Below are 19,426 nucleotides of genomic sequence, written 5' to 3'. Positions count from 1 at the left end.
GCAGAGAGGCTCAGAATGGAAGACAGTGACCTGTAAGTCTTGTGCCCTGAGAGAAGGGGACAAGATCTGTGAGGGAGACCAGGGGGTCCTCTATGTGCAGGGGGAAGCCATATTGCTGGAAGTTCCTAAGTCCAAAGATGGTTGAAAGAACTATAAAACAGCACACACGAACAATCACTTCCCATAAGTTAAGATTATTGAATTTAATACAAAATATTTTGTTCTGCTCTAAGGATTTCATAAAGCAATTTATGGAGAAATTGTGAGGCTCTTATTAAGTAGTACCTTAGAAAAGATGTCTAACATTTTATATACAAATCAAATTCCTTTGTTCTAGATAAAGATCAGAAGGAGATGGAGAAAGAGAATTAGGACTCCTGGGTTTCAATACAATGAGAACTGGGACTAGTGGGCTTAGGGAGGAGTGACGGCAGAAAGTATCTGTATTTCATACTAAATATGAGGTATTTTCTAACCATTGGAATTACACTAAATGCAATTCCTCCTCTGGCAGTAATGAGTTCCCACTTCCTGGAATGTCAGGTAACGTTTGGCTGACCACATATCAGTACCATTTGAGAAGGGGGTCCCTATATTGGGGCGAGAGAGAACCAGAAAACCTAAGGTACTTTCCTTTCCTTTTTTTTTTTTTAAGGTTTGTTTCTTTAAATGTTTTGGTGGTGAAGAACTTCTTTAGCTTTTTCTTGTCTGGGAAGCTCTTTATCTGTCCTTTGATTCTAAATGATAGCATTGCTGGGTAGAGTAATCTTGGATGTAGGTCCTTACTTTTCATCACTTTGAATATTTTTTACCCATCTTTTCTAGCTTGCGAAGTTTCTTTTGAGAAATCGGTTGACAATCTCATGGGAGCTCTCTTATAGGCAACAGCTTTTCTCTTGATGCATTTAAGATTCTCTTCTTGTCTTTAATATTTGGCACTTTAATTATGATGCATCTCAGTGTGGGCCTCTTTGGGTTCATGTTGTTTGGGATTCTCTGTGCTTCCTGGACTTGTCGTTATTTTTTCAAACAGGTTTTCAATTTCTCTCTTGTTCTGGCACCCCCATGATGTAAATGTTAGTACACTTGAATTTGTCCCAGATGCTCCTTACACTATTCTCATTTTTTTAGATTCTTGTTTCTTCTTGCTGTTTTGATTGAGTGTTTTTTGCTTTCTTATATTCCAAATTGCTGATTTGATTCTTGGCTTCATCCACATTACTATTGATACCCTGTAAATTGTTCTTTGTTTCAGTTAGTGTATCCTTCATTTCTGACTGGTTCTTTTTTATGGTTTCAATGTCTTTTTTTTTTTATGCTGTAGAAGTTCTCTCTGAGTTCATCTACTCTTCCTCTAAGTTCATTGAGCATCCTTACAACCAGTGTTTTGAACTCTGCATCTAGTAGATGGCTGGTCTCCAATTTAGTTAGTTCTTTGTTTGGAGTCTTGTTCTGTTCTTTCATTTGGGCCATGTTTCTTTGTCTCCTCATTTTGGCAGCCTCCCTGTGTTTGCTTCTATAATGCATATTAAGTAGAGTTGCTACAACTCCCTGGCTTGGTAGAGTGGCCTAAAGTAGGAGGTGTCCCATAGGGTACAGTGGCACAGCCTCCCCTATCACCTATGGTGGATACTTGAGGTGTGCCCACTGTGTGGGTTGTGTACACCCTCCTCTTATAGTTGAGCCTCAATAGCTATTGGCAGGTCAATGGGAGGAATTTATCCAAGATGATCATCTTCAAGGACTGGTCATGACCACTAACCACTGACCTCTGACCACTGTGGAAGATAAGCTGTGCAGGGGCTACTCCACAGGTAGGACTTACTTCAGTAGGGATCTGATGCCTGCTGAGTCTGCCCCTTGAATGTGTTGCTTGTAGAAGGGGTTGGGTGGTGGTGCTCCGATGTGGTCTGTAGCTGTCCACTAGGTATGCAGGCTCTGGGGCTTTCCAGGAGGTGTAGGCTAAGGTCAGCCACATCTTGTGTTCTTTATGGGGCTACCTGGAATAAGCTACAAAGTAATCTGCAGATGGATGCTACTTGTCCTTGGCTTGGTAGTGCCCAAGCAAGACCAAGCTGTGAACCAAGGCCAGCTGCTGCTAGTGTGGGGCCTGGGGCCACTTGGCAAGAGGTACAAGGGCTTGCTGAGGCCAGATGCTGCTTGTTTTAGAGGATTTAGGAAAACCTGAAGCATGAGCCAAGACAATCTATTTGTATGGAAAAGTCACTGGAAACAGCTTGAGTGGCCCCAAAAGTTGGGTAGGGTGAAGCCTCAGAGAATCACTATCATGGGTTAAATAGTGGGAGCCAGGTTGATGGGGTCTCAGATACAGCTCCTGCCTGCCAGCTCTTGGCTCTGTTGGGGGAAGGTTCAGAAAGGAAAAATGGCCTCTGCCAGCACTTCTGTCTGAGAGAAAGCTGTCCCCCAGCTCTTGTCCTTATGCCAGATACTTGTGTTCTTCACCGTATGCTTCTGGCACCCTTCAAACTTCTGCCCTGGCACTAGACTTCAGAGGGAGTGAGTCCAAGTCAGTCTGTGTGTGGGCCCTTTAAGAGGAACTGCCCGGATCTCCAGAAATTTCTGTCTTCCACAGCCTCAATCCCTGTTGGGTTTTACAGCCAGGAGTTATGGGGATTTATCGTCCTAGCACTGGAACTCTGGGGTGGGGAGCCTGATGTGGGACTAGGAACCCTTGCTCTGGAGATACACCTCCAATTTTTATCTGCCACACATGTGAGTATGGGACCAGCCCATTCTGTATCTCCACCCCTCCTGCCTGTCTCAATGTGGTTTCTTCCTTATTCTGTAGTTGTAGAGCTTCAAGACCCCTGTGGTTCTTAATGATGGCTTTTCTGTAGTTTAGTTGTAATTTTGATGTGGTTGTGTGAGGAGGCAAGAGGTTTATATGTTGCCATCTTAGTATATGGTAGTCTTGTGTACCTCCCTAAGGTGCTTTTTGATTCTAACACTCCAAGACCACTTACAAGCCTATGTTCAGAAGGGAAATGAAATCTAATTGAGGAGCACTTTGGTTCAATTATAAAAAGAGAAAGTTTAATTCTAACTCTTCAAAATTCAGAAAAATGACAGCAGCTCTTTTAGAATCTCTACCAATACATCTCTGTCCATCTTATTTTTATTTTTTATTTTTGTTTTACCATTGTTACAATGATTTCACCCTTTGCCCTCCTCCACGCAGCCTGCTTCCCACTTCCATAATCAATCTCCACCCTGTAGTCCATGTCCATGGTTCCTTCATATACGAGGTCTGTCTGGAAAAAGTCCAGCCATTGTTAATATAACAAGAATGATTTGCATGACATCGATGTAACCTGGCAGCCAAGGAGAGAAAACTGGCATGCACATGTGTGAACAATGACTTCCCTGTACTAGTCAGCGGGTGGTAGACACAGTTGAGCAAGCATGTTTACTGTGTGGCCATAGCATTCAAAATGACTGAGTGAGTACAGCATCAGATTTTGTGTTAAACTTCAACATTTCTCCATGGAAACTATTTGGATTATTCAGAAAATTGCAGCTATGGACAACTGGTAATTGGCAGCTTCATCACGACAATGAACCCACTCACACATCACATCTAGTTCAGGGTTTTTTTGTAAAACGTCAAACCACCCAGGTAACTCAGTCCCTCTATAGCCCAGATTTGGCACTCTGCAACTTCTGGATTTTTTCAGAACTAAAATCACCTTTGAAAGGGAAGAGATTTCAGACCATTGATGAAACTTAGGAAAATACAACAGGGCAGCTGATGGCAATTGGCAGAACTGTGTGAGGCCTCAAGGTGCCTACTTTGAAGGAGACTGAGGCATCATTGTCCTATGTACAATGTTTCTTGTACCTTGTATCTTCTTCAATAAATGTGTTTTTCATATTACATGGCTGGATATCTTCTGGACAGACCTCGTATGTTCCTTGGCTAATCCCTTCACCTTCTTTCAAAGAGTCCCCCCACCACCTCCCCTCTTACCACTGTCAGTCCATTCTGTGATTCTATGTATCTAGTTCTATTTTGCTTATTAGTTTATTTTGTTCATTAGATTCTTCTTATAAGTGAGATCATATGGTATTTGTCTTTCACAGACTTGCTTATTTCACTTAGCATGACAGTCTCTAGTTCCATCCATGCTGTCGCAAAAGGCAAGAATTCTTTTTTCTGCTGCATTGTATTCCATTGTGTAAATGTACCAGTTTTTTAATACACTCGTCTATTGATGAGTACTTAGGCTGTTTCTAACTCTTGGCTATTACAAATGGTGCTGTTATGAACATAGAGTGCATAGTCCTTTTGAATTTGTTTCGGGATTCTTCAGGTATATTACAAGTCATGGAATCACTGGATCAAAAGGTATGTCCATTTTAATTTTTTGAGGAAATTTTATACTGTTTTCCACAGTGGCTGTACCAGTCTGCTTTCCCACCAACAGTGCACTAGGGTTCCCTTTTTTCCACAACCTTGCCAGCACTGGTTGTTTGTTAACTTTTAATGATAGCCTTTTGGCAGGTTAAAGTGGTATCTCATAGTGGTTTTAATTTGCATCTCTGTGATGGCTAGTGATGTTGAATATCTTTTCATATGTCAATGGACCATTTGTATGCCCTCGTTGGAGAACTGTCTATTCAGGTCCCTTGCCCTTGTTTCAATTAGTTTCGTTGTCTTTTTGGTCTTGAGTCACATGAGTTCTTTATGTATTTTGGAGATTAAACCTTTGTCTGATATGTCATTGGAAAATATGTCCTCCCATATAGTCAGTTCCCTTTGAATTTTGATGATTTCTGCAGCCATGCAGAAACTTTTTAGTTTGATGTAGTTCCACTTGTTTATTTTTTCCTTTATTTCCTTTGCCCTAGGATATATATCAGTAAAAATATTGCTACATAAGATATCTGAAATTTTACTGCCTATGTTTTCTGCTAGGATTTTTATGGTATCTTATTTTTATGGTATCTTGACTTATTTTGAAGTCTTTAAGCCATTTTGAGTTTATTCTGGTGTATGGTGTGAGTTGGCGGTCTAATTTCTTTTCCTTTTTTTTTTTTTTTGCATGTGCCTGTCCAGTTCTCCTAATGCCATTTATTGAAGAGGCTATTTTTACTCCACTGTATGCTCATTTCCACTTTGTCAAATATTAATTGACCATAGAGATATGGGTTTATTTCTGGGATCTCTATTCCGCTCCAGTGATCTACATGTCTGTTTTTATGCCAGTTCCAGAATGTTTTGATTACAGTGGCCTTGTAATATAGTTTGATATCAGGTATTATGATCCCCCTAACTTTGTTCTTTTTTTCTCAAGATTGCTGAAGCTACTTGGGGGTTCTTTTTTTGATCCCATATAATTTTTTGTAGTATTTGTTCTAGATCTGTGAAATATGCCATTGGTATTTAATGGGTATTGATTTGATTCTATAGATTGCTTTGGTAATATGGACATTTTAATGATGTTAGCTCTTCCAATCTGTAAAAATGGTATATGCTTCCATTTATTTGTATCTCCCTCAACTTCTTTCTTCAGTGTTCTGTAGTTTTCCAAGCATAGGTCTTTCACATCCTTGGTGAAATTTATTCCTATGTACTTTTTTGTTGTTGTTGCTATGGTAAATGGGAGTTTTTTCTTAGTTTCTCTTTCTGATAGTTCATTGTTTGTGCACAAAAATACCATTTGATTTCTGAATATTCACTGTTTACCCAGCTACTTTGCTGAATTCACTTCCAGGTTCAGCAGTTTTTTGGTGGGATTTATATGGTTTTCTATGTACACTATCATGTTGCCTGTAAATAATGAGTTTCACATCCTCCTTTCCAATTTTGATGCCTTTTATTTCTCTTTTTCTGATCACTGTGGCTAGAACTTCCAGCACTATGTTGAATAAGAGTGGCAAAGGCTGACACCCTTGTCTTGTTCCTGCTCTTAATGGAAACACTTTTAGTTTTTGCCCATTGAGTGTGATGTTCGGTATAGGTCTCTCATATGGCCTTTATTATGTTGAGGAATGCTCTATTTCCACTTTGATGAGTATTTTTATCATAAATGGGTGCTGTACTTTATCAAATGCTTTTTCTGTATCTACAGATATGATCATGTGATTTTTGTCTTTCCTTTTGTTTGTGATGTATTATGTTTATTGATTTGCAAATATCATACCATCCTTACATCCCTGGAATGAATCCCACTTGGTCATGGTGTATGATCTTTTTGATGTATTGGTGGATGTGTTTGCCAATATTTTGTTGAGGATTTTAGCATCTATGTTCATCAGAAATATTGGCCTGTAATTTTCTCTTTGTTGTGTTTTTATTTGGTTTTGGAATTAGGATAATACTGGCCTTGTAAAAAGAGTTTGGGAGTCTTCCCTCTTCTTGAACTTTTTGGAATAGTTTGAGAATAGGTGTTAGTTCTTTGAATTTTTGGTAAAATTTGCCTGTGAAGCCATCTGGCCCAGGGCTTTTGTGTGTCAGGAGTTTTTTGATTTCTATTTCAATTTTGCAGGTTGTTATCCATCTATTCAGGTTTTCTGCTGCTTCTTGATTCCATTTTGGAAGATTGTATGTTTCCAGAAATTTATCCATTTTGCCCAGGTTGTCCAATGTATTGGCATACAGTTGTTTATGGTAATTTCTTATACTCCTCTGTATTTCTGTGGTATCAGTTGTTATTTCTCCCCTTTCATTTTTGATATTATTTATTTGGATCCTCTCTTTTTTTCTTTATGATCTAGTTAAATGTTTGTCTATTTTGTTTATCTTTTCAAAGAACCAGCTCCTGGATTGATGTTTTTTTTTTGAACTGTTTTTTTTTTTTCAGTGTCTATGTCATTTAATTCTGCTCTGATCTTGATTATTTCCTTCTGTCTACTCTCACTGGGCTTTGTTTGTTATTTCTCTAGTTTGTTTAGATGTAGGGTTAGGCTGTATTTGAGATTTTTCTGTCTTCTCTAGCTGGGCTTGTATCACTACAAACTCCTCTCAGGACTGCTAGGACCTCTTGCTCCTGAGATTTCCCTCCAGGTTTTTATCTGCCATGTGCAGGTGTGGGACCAGCCCACTTTGCATCTCCACGCCTCCTACCAGTTTCAATGTGGCTTCTCTTGTTCCATAGTTGTCAGACTTGCATTCAACTCGATTTCTGGTGGTTCCGAATGATGGTTGTTCTGTAGTTTAGTTGTAATTTTGATGTGGTTGTGCAAAGGGGTGAGCTGTGTTAAACTACACCACCATCTTAGTACAGAGAGGTCTTGTGTACCTCCCTAAGGTGTTTTTCGATTCTAACATTCCAAGACCCCTTAAAAGCCAATGTTCTGAAAGGAAATTAAATCTAATCAAGAAATACCTTGGTTCAATTATAAAAAAAAGAAAGTTTAATTCTAGCTCTTCAGAATTCAGAAAAATGACTAGGAGCTCCTTTTAGAATCTCTACCAATATATCTCTATTTTTAGGCATACCTATCTCCAAGAAGTTCCAGCACTCAAGTTAATTACATTTCTATTCAAATGCTGCATTTTATTCAAATTCATTTAATTCTTATCTAATGACATTGTGATTTTTACCGTACCACTATTTTTATTGGAAACATACTTTATTCAGCTATATTATTCTTTTTTTCCATCTTTTTACTTTTATTTTATTAAATATAACGGGAACACTGGTCAAGAATAGCTATGTTTTATGTAAATTTTTGTGTGCTAGGGCGGAAACCTCTTCCCATCCTCACTCATCCCTCTCCCATGTATAATTTTGTTCTATGAGGAAGCGAGTTTTGAATGTCAAAGTGGCTACTTTATAGCTGGACAGTTACAGATGTGTGGCTGTATAAGTAGGGCAGGGGTATGGACCAGTAAGCTGTAGTTTGTAACGTGTCACTTCATACCTGAAAGGAAAGGTCTGGGCACTATTCATCCTCCAATTATTTTCAGCTTCCTGTGGTAAAGCCCTGTGTTAGGCATTATGGAGTAAAATAAAATCTGAGAATCATTGTTCTTAATGCAGAATTATACTGAAAAGTGAGTGAGTTGTGTGTGTGTGTGTGTGTCTGTGTGCCTGTGTGTGTGTGTGTGTGTGTGTATGAGAGTGAGAGAGAGAGAGAGAGGCTGATTTTTGGTGGACTCTTCAGAGTTGGCAGGCAGGAGGAGCCTGTAAGTTTCTGGATTTGATAGTGGAGGAGATAGGAAAGGAGCATTTTGGCTCCTGGCAGCAGAAAATTCAGGGAATTCCCATCCTGCAGAAAATCTGTTGGGTAGGCTGGACAAGCTCCAGGAGCTGGCTGACCCCTATCGAAGCTGGACCAGTTCAGCCTGCTGTATAGAGTGCTGCTTGAAGTTGTTCTGATGCAGCCAGAGACATCAGAATTTTTCTACTGAACAAAGCACCCACAGGACAAAACCTGTCTGATTGCTGCTATTGCCCCTTGGGGAGGGAGCATGTGAGACCAGAGGTAGGAGGGAGAGTGAGAGGCACTACGCAGGGCCTCATGCTCTCATAATCCTCATCCAGCTAGACTGGCTAGATACAGGGGTGCATAATCAGATGGAAGGATGATAAACTCAAGTACATCTTTCAAATGCCTCCAGTCTTGGGCGGTCATACAGCACAGCAGTAAAGAGTGAGACCCTGGGAAATGGACTTTAGTTCAAATCTAGGTTCACCGCTTTTATGTTATATGACTTTGGGCAAGTTACTTTATCTTTCTAAGTCTCAGTTTCCTTGTCTGTAAAAAGAGGGAAATATTACTATTATTAGTAGTAAGGCAGTAACCCAGAACCTGGTCCATAGTAAGTTCAATAAATGTTGGTATTTTTATGAATTGACCTCAAATGTAACATGAGTCAACAGTTTCACAGAGCTGCTCAGCATCTTCAGGCTGTTGGTGGTATAAGCCTCCAGAGACTGTTTTCTCCACTGCTTTACACCTTCACCACCACCACCTGGGTTGGCTGTTCCTGAGGCCAGCTAGGTGACAACAGCAGAAATCAAGAGACCCAGTGGGAGTGGCCACCTATGAACAAGCCAGAGCCACCATGGGCCACTGCCCCTCTCCTCCAGAAAATCTGCTTCCAGAGTTTACTTGGCCCTGGTTTAGGTTTGGCTAATCAAAGAGGTGTTTTTTTATTGCTTCCCTAGGCACTCAGCTGGGGCCAGGGAAGAAACTGCAAGAAAAGAAAAGGAACACAGATGCCCTACATAGTTGGATGAAGAAGAACCTAGACTGGTTTTTGGAGCCTGGGGCAGAAATACCCAGGATTTGCACCAGTTTTACCACTTGAAAGTGTGCAGTTCACTGACATTCAGTACATTCCCATTGTTGTGCAACCATCACCGCCATCTACCTCCACAGATTCTTTCATCTTGCAAAACTGAAACTCTGAACCCATCAAACACTAACTCCCCATTCCTCCCTTAACCCAGCTCCTGGCAGCCACCATTCTACTCTCTGTCTATGAACGTGACTTCCATAGTTCACTCACATAAGTGGGATTGTACAGTATCTGCCCTTTTGTGTCTGGCTTCTTTCACTGTTAGCATAATGTCTTCAAAGATCATCCATGTCAGCTATTCCTTTAAGGCTGAATAATATTTCACTGTGTGTAAATGCCACATTTTGTTCAGCCATGTGTTGATTGGTGGACACTTGGGTTGCTCCTACCTTTTGACTATTGTGTACAATGCTCCCTGAACATGGGTATACAAATAACTCTCTGAGTCCCTGTTTCCCTGTTTTCAGTACTTTTGGGTATATATCTAAAAGTAAAATTTCTGGATCATATGGTAATTCCATTTTTAATTTTTTGAAGAAACTATTTTCCACAACAATTCACCACTTTACTTTCCCATTAGCAATGCACAAGGGTTCCAATTTGTCTACATCCTCACCACCACCTGTTGTTTTCTCTGTGTGTGCATGTTTAATAATAGCTATCCTAATGGGTATGAAGTAGTATCTCACTGTGGGTTTGATTTGCACTTTTCTAATGAATAGTAATGTTGGGCTCCTTTTCACGTGGTTATTGTCCATTTGCACATCTTTGGAGAAATGCCTATTCAAGCATTTTGCTTGTTTTTTAATCAATTTTTTATTGTTGAGTTGTAGGAGTTCTTTATATAATCTGCATACTAACCCTTTCAATATATCTTTAAGTATCTCCTAAGCCTGATACTCTGTGGGTCCCAAACCCATAAAGCAGTGATCCTCAACTCTCATGGAATATCAGAATCACCAAGGAACTTGAAACATACTGATGCCCAGGCTTGGTGGCTCTAAATTAATTGGTCTGGTGTGGTGTGTGAGGCATCAGTATTTTCAAAAGCCTCCTTCAGGTGGTTCTGAGATGCATACAGAGTTGAAAACCACCACTACAAAGTCTTTGTCTCTTGGGAGGTGCTGCCCTCCGCCATGTAGTGCTGAGAAAGTGAGGGGGCATTAAGAAGACGAGGTGACTAGGTCTCAGAGGGCCCAACCCCAGGGAGGAGCCTTTCAATGTCTGGGTGGCAGTAAAGTAATAGGAACCCCCTTTGTCACGCAGCTTCATCATCAGTCCTGCCATGGGCACATCAGGGGGAAGCAACCATCCACTGTGTCCTGAGAAGGCACAGGAGGGGAAGCCTGGAGAGGGGCCCTAGAGCCTGTTCCAACAGGCAGAGTGTGGGTGTGGAGCACTGGTCCTGGGAGGGGGTGGGAGCCCTGGCTCTACTCCAGCTCTGCCACCAACTCCCCTGCAGCTTCAGGGAAGTCACCTGTGACCCAAAGCGCCCCTGAAACTGGGCTGATACAGTGGTTTTCAATCCTGACTGTACCTTAGATTCACTTAATGAGCCTTTACAAAAACACTGACCCTGAGGCCCTACTCTGGAGATTATCATTCCAGTTGTTCTCCATGGGGCCAGGGTTCTGTCATTTGGTGAAGCTCCCAGAAGATTTTATGCAGCTGGGGGTGAGAGCTCACATCCAGCAGTTCTCTAAGTTCCCTCCTTGGTGCTAACACCCCGTGGTTCTGCCTCCATTTCTGGGAGGTCACTGCCTGAGCACTGATGTGGTGATTAGCACATCTTACAGATGCTGCCTGCCTTCTCACAGCCTTCAGGAGCACTGAGTCTCTGTGTGCTGTCTGGCAAGATGAAGAGGACTAGTTCCCCTCTAAGAATCAAAACAGAAATAGACTCTGATTTTCAGGAACATGGAAGAGGCAACATTCTCCTTCCCATAACCCCCAGGAGAATGTTTCACTCTCAATCCAGTTGTGCATAACTTATAAGGTGGAGTGCCTGCTAGAGACAAATCACTGCTCAGAGAAGGCCAGGTGGCCAGCAGGCATCTAGCTGAAATGGAAGAAGGAGCAGTTATTGAAATTCCTCTAAGAGGCCAACACTCAGGGCAGGCCCTGGATAGAGAGGGAGGTGGGTTTCCAAGCTGGGGCAGGTGCATGAGTAGACCAAATACCCCTGTTACGGCCCTCAGAGGTGCTCCATGTGAGAGGGCAGTAAGCGCTCACAGGTTGCTGTTTGAAGGCCCAGCCTAATAGGTCTATGCTGGCAGAGACAGGAACCACCTTGCAAATAAAAAGATCCAAGGAAATGGGTGACGGGCACTGCAAGGGATGGAGGTAGTGGCTGTTGCCTTTAAGAAGCCATGATGTCTGGCAGTTAGCTGGAAACTTCCTTCCTTGCTTTCCCTCAAGTCTCTATCTTCTATCCTTTCTCCTCAGCTCCATTTTCAGTTAACTCTCCACCGACTCCCTCCCTTCTCTCTCAGGTTCTTACCCAGAGTGTCTCTACCTCTCACCTCTGGACCACAGACGCACTCTGACAGCTCTTTGCTCCTCCCCCTTGAGTTTGCTCCTTCCAAGCTGCACACACAGGCACCCCAGCTGGGTCAGGAGTAGGGAGGGGATAAACATTCTAGTCAGCCATAGGCCGGGGGGGGGGTGGACCTAGGTCAAGAAGTGTCAGGTCACCCCCAATGTGTGGGCTCAGCAGGCACCAGAGCCTAGCTGAGGTGATTCCTGTTCCATGGGTTCAGCAGCTCTTTCTGTGTAGTCATGGCCATTCCTCACTTTCCTCACCAGCTTAAGGGTCAATCCTTCCCATCGATGTGCCAATAGCAATCAAGGCTCAACTACAATGAGAGGGTACACACAACCCATACAAGGGACACACCTGGAGCAGTGGCTCAGGTGAGGTGACCCGAGAGATTGTGACTCTGGGCCCCACAAAATACCTACTATATAGGGTCACTCTACCATGACCAGGAGGTGTAGGAGCTCTACCTAATACATATAAACAAAGACAGGGAGGCTGCCAAAATGAGGAGACAAAGAAATATGTCCCAAATGAGAGAAAAGAAACTAACTCCAGAAAAAGAACTAAACAAAATGGAGACAAGCAATCTACTAGAATCAGAGTTCAAAACACTGGTCATAAGGATGCTCAATGAACTTACGGGCAGAATAGATGAACTCAATGAGAACCTAACAAAGAGATAAGAAACAAATGTGAAGACAGAAAACATAAAGAAGAACCAGAAAGAAATTATGAATACAATGACTGATGTGAAAAATACACAACAGGGAATCAACAATAGATTAGATGAAACAGAAGACTAAATCAGCCATTTGGAAGACAAAGTAGTAGAAAACACCCAATCAGAACAGTAAACAGAAAAAAATTAAAATGAGAATACTTTAAGAAGCTCCTGAGACAGCATCAAGCATACCAACATTCACATCAGAGATACCAAAAGGAGAAGAAAGAAAGGGATTGAAAACCTATTTGAAGAAATAGTGGCAAAAAACTTTCCTAATCTGGTGAAGGAAATAGATACACAAGTCTGAGACATGCACAGAGGCTCAAACAAGATGAACCCAAAGAGGCTCACACCAAGACACATCATGATTAAAATGCCAAAGGTTAAAGACAAAGAGATTCTTAGAAACAACAAGAAAAAAAGCAATTAGTTACGTATAAGGGAGTTCCCATAGGAGTGTCAGCTGATTTCTCAACAGAGACTTTGCAGGCTGGAATGGGACTGGCACAAAATATTCCAAGTGATGAAAAACAAGGACCTACAACTAAGATTATCTGCCCAGTAAAGCTATCATTTAGAATGAAAGGGCAGATAAAGAGTTTCTCAAATAAGGAAAAGCTAAAGAAGTTTTTCACCACCAAACCAGTATTAAAAGAAATGTTACAGAGACTTCATTAAGAATTAGAAGGAAAAAAGATTAAAAATATGAACAACAAAATGGCAATAACTACATATCTATTGATAACTTTATTATTTACTTGTATTTATTTTAAACCCTAAAGTAAGCTGTTCATTATTTATTTATTTATTTTCAGAGAGAGAGGGAATATAAAGGAGGAATAGAGGGAGAAAAACATCAATAGGTTGCCTCTTGTATGTGTCCTTACCAGGGACCAAACCAGGAACCAAGTCTGCAGCTCAGGTATGTGGCCTGACTGGGAACTGAACTGGCAACCTTTTGCTTTGCAAGAGAACGCCCGACCCACTGAGGCACACCAGTCAGGGCTTTATCGATAATTACTTTAAATGTAAATGGATTAAATGTTCCAATCAAAAGACATAGGGTTGCCAAATGGATAAGAAAACAGGACCTATACTTGTGTTGTCTATAAGAAACTCACTTCAAATCAAAAGACACACACAGACTGAAAGGAAAGGGATGGGAAAATATTTCTTGCAAGTGGAAATGGAAAAAAAAAGCTGGGGTAACAATGTTTATATCTGACCAAACAGGCTTTAAAACAAAGTCCATAACAAGAGACAAAGAAGGACCCAGCAATTCCACTTCTAGTATTTATCCAAAGAAACTCAAAATGCTAATTTGAAAAGACAAATGCATCCATATGTTCACTGCAGCATTATTTGCAATAGCCAAGACATGGAAGCAAACTAAGTGCTCATCAGTAGATGAATGGGTAAAGGAGATGTGGTGTGTGTATATATCTATATATGTGTGTATACATCCATATATATCCCTATATGTGTGTGTACATATACACACATACATACATAGAATGGAATATTATTACTTAGCTATAAAAAAAGACTGAAGAGCTTTCTGGCAAGATGGCAGCGTAGGCAGACATGGCTCACCTCTTCTCCCAACCACATCAGAATGACAACTAAAATATAGAACAATCATCACTCAGGAACATCAGGAATCAAGATGAACAGAAGTCCAACAACTATGGAATTAAAGAAACCACATCCATCCAGAGTGGTAGGAGGGGTGCAGATACAGAATGGGCTGGTCCCACACCCATGTGAGGTAGATAAAAATTCAGGAGGGATATCTTGGGAGTGAGGAGTCCCAGATCCACACCAGGCCCTCTAGCCCAGGGTACCAATGCCAGGAAGATAAGTCCCCACAACTTCTGGCTGCAAAAACCAGTGAGGATTGAGTCAGTGGAAGAAACTGCTGGAGCCCCAAGCAGTTCCTCTTAAAGAACCCACATCGACTCACATACTCAGACTTACTCCCTGTGACCTTCAGCAATGGGGTAGCAGCTTGAAGGGCACCAGTGGTATAAAGGTAGAAACTGAAGTGTCTGACATCATGGCAAGCAGGGGCCATTATTCCTTTGTTAAACCCTCCCACAATAGAGTCAGTAAGCTGGTGCCATATCTGAGATTCCATCAACCTGGCTAACAGTTTGACCTGCCTTGGAGATCCTCAGAGGCTCTGCCCCATCCTACTTATGGGCTCACCCAGGCTGCTTTTCTGTAAGAATGTCTGGTCTTGGTTCCTAAATCCTATTAAACAAACAACAGCTCACTTTAGTGAGTCCTAGCAGCAGCCAAATTAGAATCCCAGCTTGCCTTTGCCTAGGAACCTCCAAGCTCAGCACAAGTAACAGCCATCTCAGATTGCTTTCCAGCTCAGGCAGGGTGCCCCTGGGGAAAAACACAGGTGGGAGCTGACCTTGGCCTGTATCACCCAGGAAATCCCAGGGCCAGTGCACCCAGTGGATAGCCACAGACCACATCAGAGCGCCACCACCCTGCCCTCGCACAGCTGATCCTCCACGGACAGCAGAGGTTGGTAATCAGTGGTCAGAGCCTGTCCTTGCTGCTGACTGGCCTGAGTAAATCCCTCCTATTGATCTGCCAACAGCAACAAAGGCTCAACTACAAGAGGAGGGTGTAATCAGCCCACATGAAGGATGTACCTCAAATACCCAGCTCGGGTGAGAGGTGAGGCTGTGCCATTGGACCCTACAGAACACCTACTACATGAGGCCATGCTACCAAGACATGGAGTCAAAGCAGACCTTTGCTACCTTATGCACAGAAACAAACATGGGGAGCTGCCAAAAGGAGCAAAGAAACATGGCCCAAATAAAAGAACAGATCAAAACTCCAGAAAAAGAGCTAAATGAAATGGAGCTAAACAATCTATCAGATGCAGAGTTCCAAACATTGGTTATAAGAATGCTCAAAGAACTTAGTGAGGACCTCAGCAGCATAAAAAATACCCAGTCAGAAAAAAAGGATTCACTAATTGAAATAAAGAACAATTAACAAGGAAACAACAGTAGAGTGGATGAAGCTGAGAATTAAATCAATGATTTGGAACATAAGGAAACAAAAAACAACCATGCAGAACAACAAGAAGAAAAAAATCCAAAAACATGAGGATAGTATAAACAGCCTCTGGAACAAGTTCAAGCATTCCAACATTAGCATCATAGGGGTGCCAGAAGAAGAAGAAGAGAAAGAGCAAGAAATTGGAACTCTATCTGAAAAAAAAAGTGAAAGAAAACTTCCTTAATTTGGTGAAGGAAATAGACATGCAATTCCAGGGAGCACAGGAAGTCCCACTTATGATGGATGCAAAGAGGCTTGCTCCAAGACACACCATAATTAAAAGGCCAAAGGTTAAAGATAAAGAGAAACTCTTAAAAGCATCAAGAGAAAAGAAGTTAGTTACCAGATGGTTGCCAGATGGAAGGAGGGTGGGGGGAATGGGTGAAATGTGAGGGGGTTAAGAAGTGCAAATAGGTAGTTACAGAATAGCCATGGGGATGTAAAGTACAGTATAGGAAATGGAGTAGCCAAAGAACTTATACACATGACCTATAGGCGTGAAAAATGGCGGGGAACTTGCCTGAGGGAATAGGGGGCACTGGGTGGAGGGGAACAAAGGGGAAAAAACAGGACAACTGTAATAGCATACTCAATAAAATATAATTTTTTTAAAAAGAGTGAAATCTTGCTATTTGCAATGATATAAATCGACCTAGAGGGTATTATGCTGCATGAAATAAGTCAAAGACAAATACCATATGATTTCACTTACATGTGGACTCTGAAATACAAAATAAACAAACAAAATGGAAATGAACTCAGACACAGAGAACAAACTGATGGCTCTCACATGGGAGGGGCTGGGGGGTGAGTGCACAAGGGGCAGGGACTAAGAGGTCCCAGTCACCAGCCATTAAAAACAGTCAGAGGGATGCAAAGTGCAGCATAGGGAGTGCAGCCAACGATATTGCTAACACTTATGTGTGTTGTCAGACAGGTGCTAGATTTATTCGTGTGACCACTTAGTAAGTTATGAAATGTCTAATCAGTGTATTGTACACCTGAAACTAATGTAACATTGTATGTCAGCTGTAATTGGAAAATAAAAAATTATTTTAAAAAAGAAGTGTCAGCTCTTCTGAAGCTAAGTCCTTCCTACGGACTCACCTGCACTTGGACATCTCTGATGAATTGGCCTTCCCCAGCATATTGCTGTGCTTGGTTTTGTCTCTGGACATGGGGTCCCTAGCCTGCACTTGCAGAATTTTGTAGTTATTTTGCTGAGTAATCTATCACAAATGATATAATAAGTATAATGACCACTCAATGTATCAAGTGCCAGGCACAGTTCTAAGTGTTTTGTATACATGTATATAAACTCATTCTACCTTCTAAATTCTAACCTCTTTGTGTCCCGGTTTCTCTCTCTTGACACTTCAAACAGAACCACCTTCTTGTTTCCCTGATTTTCTCTTCCCTGTTACCATGAGTTTCTCCAGTGGCCACTTCAAAGGACTGAGGAGCTGTGCGGGCAGTTCCAAATTCCACTCAGCTTCCTAGTACAGTCCTTTCTTAGTCCTCAGAGAAAAGAGGGAAAGGGCTAAACTGGGGGAGGGGAGCACGTGTGTGCGTGCGTGTGTGCGTGTGTGTGTGTGTGTGTACGTGCATGTGTATAGGGAGAAGAATCAGTTTTAATTCACTTTTTTCTCCCGGTAGAAAAAATCCAGGGAGGCTGGACGAAAAGCGGGGCAGTGCTAATAATGCCTCCTGCCACCGCCATCTGGTGGACAAAAGGAGGAAGTCAGGCTTTGGAGATGGACCACATGAAATTCGGGCAATGGAACATTAAACGCCAGTCAGAAAAAGGCACCCTCCACCTTGAAGAATCACTGTTCTGGCCGGTTGGTCTCCCTGGTGTGAGAAAATGAATAAACAAGCAGGTGGAAGGAACGCAGAACTATACAAAATAGAAGCCACGATGCTAATAATTTATCCGTCAGAACTACATAAATGAGTGCCTTAGGTCCTGGCAGAGATTTGACCCTGGGTTTGCTTGGTGCCTCTATGTCAGCATGAGCACTTGGGTGGGAGTCAGGGAGCCGAGGGGGCTGCGGAGAGGGAGAGTGGGTCTGTGGAGAGAGGAGGAGTCTAGCAGGCTTTTTGGCCACAGGTAGAAGAGGACTTTTTCTAAATATAGGGTGATACAATGGGAGAGCTGAAAGAGATCTTAGAAGTCATCTAATTCAACCTTCATTTTTAAGGTGAAACCGAGTCAGAAAATGTAAATAACTTTCCCAAAGTCACACAGCTACTCAGTCAATCTCTCTTTTTAAGTTCTCAACCTGCTTTCTTCACAAGCAGGTCCCAGGGAAATCCAACAGGCTCAAAACAGGCTCATGAGACAGGTTAGTTTCATGATGTTCTTCAGTTAGAGGGGCGAGAGTCCCCAGTGGGGGCCCGGTCCGCACCCCTCCTCCCCTCTGTCGTCCCTACCTTTCACCAGTGGGAAGAAGCAGTCCATCTCCACGCTGCTTCGGGAGTGGGAGATGCACAGGGCACTGCTGGGGACCAGGCCCTCCTGTGGGGGACTCCGCTCCGTGGTGCGCACCAGGCACCAGCCCGGCCGCTCACTCGGCCGCTCCAACAGCTCCACCGTCTGTCCCACCTGGATGGTCAGCTCACTGCTGTGGCCAGCGTTGAAGTCCTGGAGGACCACGGTCAACTCACATCCACCAGAGAGCTTGGAGGTGATGCGGGGATGGGGGTAAAATGGGAGGGCATGGAGGAAGGAGATGGGTGGGTGGGGGAGAGGGAAGGCAAGAAAGGATGCACGAGAGCAGAGATGAGGATGGAGGGGAGGAAGGAAAGGGAAAAGATGGGACTCAGGAAAGAAGGCAGAAGATGGAAAAGGGAGTTGGGAACAGGAAAAAAAACAAGGAAAGAAAACTGATTAATGGTGCCAACGAGTCACTCAGCCATTCTAACTGCAGCAACAGTCTGGAGTTGGCCCAGAGACCAGACCAGGGCTTTGATTCTAATTCCTTCTGTGGTTGGAGTTCTTTTCATTATTTCCTTGCCAGGCTTCCAGCCAATTGTGCCTTTAAACCCTTCCCCAGTATGTCCCTTCACTTCATCCCTGGGCTGCACCCCGGGCCCATGTCTGCCCCACAACCACCCTCGGACTCTTCCTGAGCATCTGTGTCTACGCCACTCGCTTTCACTTGATTCTAGTCAATGTTTGGGAATAATGGAAGAGATACCTGCCTTTCTTGTAACACTGGCTACCTTCCCCCTCCTCACCCCGTACTGGAGCTGTTAGCATAAAACAGGCTGCCATGCCCCGGCCAGGTCGCTCAGTTGGTTAGAGTGTTGTCCCGATATGCCAAAGGTTTTAGGTTCAATCGCAGCTCAGGGCACATACAAGAAAAAAAACCAATGAAGGCATAAATACGTGGAAAAACAATTTGATGCTTTTCTCTCTCCTCCATTCTCCTCTGTCTCTCTAAAATCAATAAATAAAACATTAAAACAAAACAAAACAGAGGCTGCCAGTGACACAAAGAAGAATGAGGCTCCATTTCAAAGGCGCAAGCTGAACTCTGTCCACCTGGAAGGGGAACAGAGTTGTTTGACATGAGCTCAGCCACCAGGGACCAAGGCGTCGGACAGTGGGGAGAGGGGTCACATCGTACTTTGGGACTACCATTGGTGCTCCATCCTGTCCTCCCTCCAGGCCGGCCTTTCCCACTGCACTGATCCTGGGGTGGAACCAGTAACCTGGAGAGAGGAATAATCTCTACTAACTAAACACTGAGACTTCCATTTTCCCCATGAAAACCCACTAGTTATCACTTCATCTCATAGA

At 42.7% G+C, this 19,426-nt stretch overlaps 1 protein-coding gene across 7 annotated transcripts in view; it reads right to left on the bottom strand.

Moving 5' to 3' along the window:
- KALRN (kalirin RhoGEF kinase) overlaps positions 1-19,426 on the bottom strand; it is a 701,923-nt gene that overhangs the window by 120,819 nt on the left and 561,678 nt on the right. For all 7 annotated transcript variants that reach the window (XM_036018207.1, XM_036018206.1, XM_028504792.2 and 4 more), the window contains exon 34: positions 18,055-18,301. In XM_036018207.1, the coding sequence (XP_035874100.1) occupies positions 18,055-18,301 (247 nt within the window). The remainder of the gene's footprint in view (positions 1-18,054; positions 18,302-19,426) is intronic.

Source organism: Phyllostomus discolor, chromosome 2 (genome assembly GCF_004126475.2).
Source record: "Phyllostomus discolor isolate MPI-MPIP mPhyDis1 chromosome 2, mPhyDis1.pri.v3, whole genome shotgun sequence".
In the NCBI taxonomy this organism is placed as follows: Eukaryota; Metazoa; Chordata; class Mammalia; order Chiroptera; family Phyllostomidae; genus Phyllostomus; species Phyllostomus discolor.
Note: the sequence above shows the minus strand (reverse complement) of the source record. Positions and strands in the feature narration are given on the sequence as shown.